Raw genomic sequence first — 7,500 nt, 5'->3', positions numbered from 1 at the left:
TCCAAGCCATGGATAACCAAGGGATTACGAATTTCAAGCCAAACAACAATAGATTATATCAATCCGGTGATTTTGAGAAATATAAATATTACAGAAACAAAATTTGTACTCTGATTCGCTTAGTAAGAAAAGTTATTATCATGAACTTTTCAAGAACAACTTGAATGATATTCGGAAAACGTGGCAAGCTATAAATGCGCTACTAAATGGTCGGAAGAGAAGACGTCTTCAGCTAATCAATAAATTAAACCTAAGGATCCGGGAATCAACAATAGCATCGTCAATGACCCATCGCGTATACCCAACATTATAAATAAGTATTTCTCGTGTGTTGCTAATAATCTAGCAACTAAAATGCCTCAAGCTGAGCATTCCTTTATGGACTATCTCAGTAATTCCAAATCACCAGATACTGATTACCGCGCACCGGTGGCTCAGTTGGTTGAGCATCGGGCTGTCATGCGGGACGTCGTGAGTTCGACTTCGGCCGGACCAACACTCAGGGTCTTAAAATAACTGAGGAGAAAGTGCTACCTTTGTAATTACATCCGCAAATGGTTAAGACTTTCAAGTCTGCTCGGATAAGGACTATAAACCGTAGGCCCCTTCTCACAACCTTTCAATGCTCACAACCCAGTGGGAAGTAAAAGAACCCACACACTATTCGTAAAGAGTAGGGCATGGAGCTCCCGGTGTTGTGGTCAGGACTCATTTCATTCATTCATGTGCTGGGTGAGATCGCTAATGGACTGATAGCGGCTGCCAGCGGCGCCTATATATGCTGATGTCTGATCTCACCCATAGATCCCTTGCTTGTAAAGCGCATTTGAATATATTATTAGAAAATGCGCTATATAAATTCACTACCATTACTACCATTACTGTTACTTCGCATGAAGTAAAACTTGAAATTTTATCCATTCCGAATAATAAATCACGTGGTTGGTACTCTTGTCCTACACAACGTTTGATATAATATCTCCTGTCTCCTGTCAAAGTTTCTCAACAAGTCTGTCAGTCTAGGTGCATACTCTTCTAAACTGAAAATGTCCAAAATTATACTAATCTACAAAGCTGATGACGAAACTGATGCCTGCAATTATAGACCAATTTCATTATTATCAAACTTCAATAGAATTTTTGAGAAAATTATGTACAACAAAATGAGGGTTTTCATATAAAAACATCAGCTCTTATCGTCATCCCAATACGGTTTTCGTCAAGCACACTCAACTGAACATGCTATACTTGACATGGTACTGAGAAACCATCCGTACCAGTATGTACAGAAGGCACTTTTCCTGTGGGCTGCTCAAGGCTTAAGAAAGCTTTTGATACCGTCGACCATAAAATAATATATAGATTTAGCCAAGCCTAAAAGCGGAGCTCCCGGCTTGTTTATTCTTACTGGCTGTAGAATTAGTCAAAACAATAGGCTTTGGAACTGTCCGCCTTTTGGTTTTCCCGGATATTGCTTAATTATGTCATTTTCTTCGCTGCCTAACTAGTGAATTCCACGGTTAATTACTCTGGCCGTAGGCACGGCGGCCAGAGTTGAGTTTTCGGCCAGTTTTTTCACGTTTCCACCACAAATCGGCAAGGCCTGCTGACCACAAGAATCGCGGGCTCTAAGAAGGTGACGAAGAGCAGCAAAATGAACAGAGAGAAAAGTGCACGGAATGAATGCACGCGAAAAAAGTATCGAACGGTACAGGAACGAATCGGTCAGTGAGCCGAAAATATTGCCAAGTTGCATGCAAAGTGGATTCCAAAATGTTTCAAAGTATGGCACTAGTGATCATGAGTTGAGATCAAGTTTATCCGTGAACACAAAATGCGAATGTCAAGTGAAAAATGTCAGAAGTATTACGGAAACGGAAACCTCTATCCATGCAAAAGTGTGTACTATTGCAACTAAGAATAACGTTGATCGACGCAAGAACCAACATTTTGATCTGAGAGGTAAAGAGAATCTTGAAGACGCCATATTGAAAATTCAACAGCGCGAGTCCCGTGTGAAAGCAAAACAAGTATGTACCGGGATCCGTATTATGATGTTTCTGTTTCTTGTAATTACTTGTTTTGAAATGTGGAGTAGAGGAACGTTAACGATTGTTCTTTACAGTGGTGTCATTATAATAACAACCATCGCATAGATCATCTACAAGCAGTATGTAAGTTTATGTACTCTTATACGATGTTCACAAACGGTTTCTAATTCATTTGAAGACTATATTATGCTCCCTGAAGTGAAACAGTTACATTCAAGTGTACGAAATTATTCAACGGCTCCAATAAAGTTAACGAAGAAACTTGGAATCAGGTCTCGTTATGAGATGTTTGTTTACACCAGCAATAAGAATTTATTCGAACGCCATAGGTCCCGACGGGAACGTGAACCAAGTAGAATACCAGTTAAAAAGCTAAGGCGACTGTCGAAGAAGAATCGAAAGCTGCAAGCGTTTGTTTTTTTATAAAATTCGGAAAAATACACCAAGGTCATCTAAAATTCATCGCTATGTTAAATTTAAATCGAAGTGGCATCGAAAAAGATTTAAAGAGATGCTTACATGTGTTTTACCCTCGTCAGTTTTCACGAGTCATAACCACAGAAATAATTATTGTAAGTTCAAACTAAGTTCCGATATAGAGAAGAACCCTGGGCCCATTGTGGACCCCAGTAAAATTATAAGAGCACCTTACAGCCAGGGCAACGTTAGAGTATTTGGTCAAAATGCTGGACAACAGTGTGTTGCGATGAGTTTGCGTTCTTTAATATACCACAACAATGGGGGGATTGATTGTCCTAATGATTTGATACAAATAATGGATGTTGGTAATCAGTTATATTCAAGGTTGGCGCAGTCAGCTGATCAGTCTTTTTTGCTGTTGGCGGAGTTACCATCAATGTTAATTGTGTTTCATACTGCCTACCAAGTTTCTTACAGTGAAAGCTACACTGGAAATGTTCATGGTAATAGTGCAATCGAGGGATACCATTATTGTATGTTTTTGCTTGGAGCTTTCGAATCGCTTATGGCTCAAAGCTATACCTCGTTTATTTTAGGAGTAAGATGCACTGTTGTTGGAATCTATTGTTGTAATAATGGTGCTTTTAAAATATTTGATTCTCATGGTAGAGATTTGTATGGAAACAGTCACCCTGGAGGGACATGTGTTCTTTTAGAAGTACCATCTGTAAGTAGTTAAGTCCAGTATATTCAAAGTTTGTATCAGATCAGTGATTGCTGAAAACAACAGCTTTTGTCCTTGTAAGCAGTGTTGTCCACTGGCACTAGGTATATTCATTGTGTTACTCTGTCATCAAGCCCTGCAGTTACTGGGATTCTAATACATTAGCTGCTATTGTGAACATTGGGACTAAATTCTGCCATGACTGGTGTATAAACAGTCATCTTACAATCAATGATTTACCTAAATATGTCACCATTTGTGGAGTAAAGGTGAAAGTGAATCTTCATGCCAAAAGTACAGGAGTGATGATCTGTGATTCAACCTTTGCCCCATATACATTTCCAGGATAAATGTATTAGTAAATTTTCGACCTATAATATACATTTGCTCACGAAAATGACTTCCTGTTTCTTCAGTGATGTCAGCATTCCAACGTTTACAAACATTTGTGAGGCTGACAAAATAAAATTTGAATACATATTTATTATGAACTATTACCTTCAAGGCATTGCAAGTTCTTTTTCCCTTAATTTCTGTAATATTTACATGTACGAACTTCTTTCATCAGGGATTCGCTGACTTGAAGTTTGAAGTTCCTACTTATTTACTTAAAACCAACCTTTTACAAAAAAAAAAGAAAGAAGAAAAAAACACCAGCAACGATGATTCATCTTCATCTTAGCATTTCTTAAATAAAACATAGGAATCGGCCAGAGGATAGGCCGAATATGGCCTCTTGTTTCACCTTAAAAACTGACTGATCGCATGAATCACGAAGGGATGAGTGTGATATCGGTTTTTCCAGCGAAATCTACTGTCGAATTCACCAGTTAGGCAATTAATTTTTCTTGAATCGCAAGAGTTTGAAAAGAAAACAAGCAAATCCTCAGCAAGCGAACGGAAAATAGAATTTTTTGACGTTCAGTCAGAAATTGCTATTCTGACGGCACGATGTAGAGGCTCGGGTATTGTCTAGGGATTCTGGGGACTATTTAAGGTTTTTGGTGGGAAATGTTAATCATTCTACGTCAGTCAGTCTTCGGTTCACTTGCTTTAATTTTCCCTCTTTACAAGCAATTCTCTTCGAGTCACAATGCCGGACGTCTCCGAGGACGTTCAAGCCTTTATAAACCAATCGCTCTCAGATAACAATCAGCTTTTGCTAAATTAAATTACCAAACTAGTTTCTGATGGGGAAGATTAAGCGCTCAAGTTCAGAGGCCGCCGACGAGCAGCTACGAGAAATTAAGAAACTTCGTCTAGAAGAGCATGTCTTTCAATCGAAAAGGCAACGAGATCCAGTATAAATTTAACCGTAAAGTTCAAAGCTCACTCGAGGAAGTGCAATCCCATCTGGAAAAAAATGCTGTGGATAAAGCAAAAGAAGCTCTTGCCCAAGGTACGCGCCTTCTCGACGAGAGGCAAAAGCTAATTCTTTTGGCCGATAAGTCGGAGTTTGGTTGGAAAACAGTCGAAGAATACACGCAACATGAGTTAGCTGAGGATGAGCAGGACGCTAAAAAGATCCGGCACGCTGAGGAAAGAGCAGAGAAAGCGTTGAAGTCTCGTGCCGCCAAAAGAAAGCCGTTTAAGACTCAGTCTTTGGTGACTCGCCCATCAGCCTTTACAGCAAATTCTCGCCTTGGTCCAAAAAGCGTCGGGCCTTCCACTTCCTTTACTCCTTGCAACTGCTTTGCTTGCTGCAAGTTTGGGCATTGGAGGTCGGAGTGTCCACAACGTGGCTCCACAGCAAGTGGTAGTAGGTCTAATGATAGGTGACTAGACCAAGAGGAAGAATGTAAGTTACAATTTCCTTGTATATGTGTACCGTTCGATGCTGAACACGAGCTCTGTGTGGGTGAACAGGACAACAAAAACTTTGATTTTCGGTCAGATGACGATCGTAATGTCTCTTCGCTTCCTTCGGTCAAGGGAAGGCTAACTAAATCCGTAAATTATTGGCGGTCCATCGGTGCCCCTCAATTCGTGTTGGATATTATCAATGGCGGTTATAAAATTCCATTCATCACCACACCACCTCCTTGTAAATTTAGAAATAATGCCTCTGCTCGCTAAGAATCTGACTTTGTAACTGAAGCTGTTTTAGGGCTCCTACATGATAACCGCGTTGAGGAACTCGATGCTGCACCCGAAATAATCAATCCGTTGTCGGTTTCTGTGCAAAACACCGGGAAAAAAAGGCTGATCTTGGATTTAAGGCACATTAATCTTCATGTGTTCAAGCAAAAATTTAAGTGCGAAGGTTTGCATACCATTAAGGACATATTTTCGAGGAACTGTTTTGTCTTTTCGTTCGATTTGAAATCCGGCTACCACCATGTGGATATCTTTGTTGAGCATCGCAAGTATTTGGCATTCTCGTGGGACTTCGGTACGGGGCTTGCGAGATATTTTCAGTTCACCGTCCTTCCATTCGGCCTTTCTAGCGCCCCTTCCATTTTCACAAAACTATTAAGGCCCTTGGAAACCCATTGGAGATTGCATGGGATTCCAATAGCAATTTTCTTTGATGACAGTATTGGAGGGGGTGGCACATCCAAAATTGCACGGGCTAATAGTGCCAAAGTCCAATCTGATCTTGCTGTGTGTGGTTTTTTGGTCAATCCCGAAATGTCTGATTGGGAGCCCAAGACACGGTTTTCGTGGATCGGCTACACCATCGATACAAAAATAGGGTTAATTCACGCCAACGAGGAGAGAATTCAGAAGCTTAGTTCTGAGCTTGAGCAAATACGTGCTAATTTGCAATTATCGGATCTTGTTTATGTCAGGCTTTTAGCATCTATTGTTGGTCAAATAATTTCCTTGTCAGCAAGTTGTGGCAGCGTGACACAAATTATGACCAGATATCTGTACATTATCATAAATTCTCGGCGCTCGTGGAATTCCGAAGTTTTTCTCAGCATTCAAAGGAAAGAGGAGCTTTTGTTCTGCAAAAACAATCTGAGAGCTTTAAACGGCGTTTTGTTTTGGGCGCCCCCGTTTATTCCTTCCAAATTAGTGTTTTCTGATGCCTCATCCACGGGTTGTGCGGCTTTTATTCAGGGCTCTGGCCTAGTGTTTCACACAAATTGGTCGCTAGAAGAGTCACAAAAGTCCTCTACCTGGAGGGAGCTTGCTACAATAAAGCTATCGCTCGAAGCATTTGACCAGGATATTGCAGGCCACAGGTTGCGCTGGTACACAGACAATCAAAACGTTTTTAGGGTGATTCGGGTCAGAAGTATGATTAAAGAATTACATGAGCTTGCATTGGATATCTTTTTCTTCCTTTCTAAACATAAGGAAATTCAGTTGGATGTGGACTGGATTCCACGCGATCAGAATGTTGCCGCTGATCGCCTAAGTAGGATTACCGATTACGACGATTATTCGTTCCATGATGATGTTATCAAGCGGCTAGACGCGCTTTGGGGTCCGCATTCCATAGATAGATTTGCTTGTAGTTATAATGCGAATCTACCCAGGTTCAATTCACGGTTTCTACAACCAGGTTCGGAAGCAGTTGACGCATTTTCCCAAGACTGGGCCTTAGAGAACAATTGGGTAGTACCCCCAGTGACCCTCATTGGTAGAGTTTTAAGGCACATGCGAGACTGTAAGGCTTTCGGAACTCTTATCGTTCCTATGTGGAAGTCCGCCTATTTTTGGACCTTGTTATGCGAAGATGGCGTGCACTTTAATTCGTTCATCCACGCATGGGTTCTTCTCCCCGGTAGACCAGATTTGTTCGTGCCAGGAAAGGCCAGAAATAGGTTGTTTGGCACCAAAGCGTTCAAATCTCGTTGTTTAGCCCTTCGAATTGATTATCGGGTACTTAAGGGTTGGACCCCGAAGGGATTTTGCACTACACCCTCTGGTCACTGTACTATTTGTTTGGGTTAGGACCTGATTGTATAGCTCTAGCGTCATCTACCGTTAATGCTACATAATTGGAGATACGTTGTTCAAATCCCTCTGCCTCTGGTGCTGCTTAGCGCATATTGGGTGTGATGCCCTACAGCAAAGTGACGAAAACTGTAAAATTCAGAAGGTATAGGAAGGTCGGATCGATCTGTTCAAACTGAATTGTTGATTGCACCCCCCGGCGGTGTTGGCTCCTACATTGGAGACCAGTAAATAGAGTTTTAATTGTCGGAGAATGGCTGTTAAGATACTCGATAGCCCACTGAAGGGCGGACATTTTTCACATTCTGTCTCTGACTGATTTGTTGAATACACCACCCAGTGGTGTTGGCCCCTACATTGGAGGTCGTTAGCGAAGAGATTTAATTGTGAGAGAGT

At 41.2% G+C, this 7,500-nt stretch overlaps 1 protein-coding gene across 1 annotated transcript in view; it reads left to right on the top strand.

Moving 5' to 3' along the window:
- Window positions 1–5,826: 5,826 nt before the first annotated feature.
- Window positions 5,827–7,500, top strand: part of LOC138000919 (uncharacterized) — a 2,972-nt gene continuing 1,298 nt past the window's right edge. The window contains exon 1 of the mRNA XM_068847587.1: window positions 5,827–6,814. Within this exon, the coding sequence (XP_068703688.1) occupies window positions 5,827–6,814 (988 nt within the window). The remainder of the gene's footprint in view (window positions 6,815–7,500) is intronic.

Source organism: Montipora foliosa, chromosome 4 (assembly GCF_036669935.1).
Source record: "Montipora foliosa isolate CH-2021 chromosome 4, ASM3666993v2, whole genome shotgun sequence".
Lineage (NCBI taxonomy): Eukaryota > Metazoa > Cnidaria > Anthozoa > Scleractinia > Acroporidae > Montipora > Montipora foliosa.
This window is presented reverse-complemented; position numbering and strand designations above follow the sequence as displayed.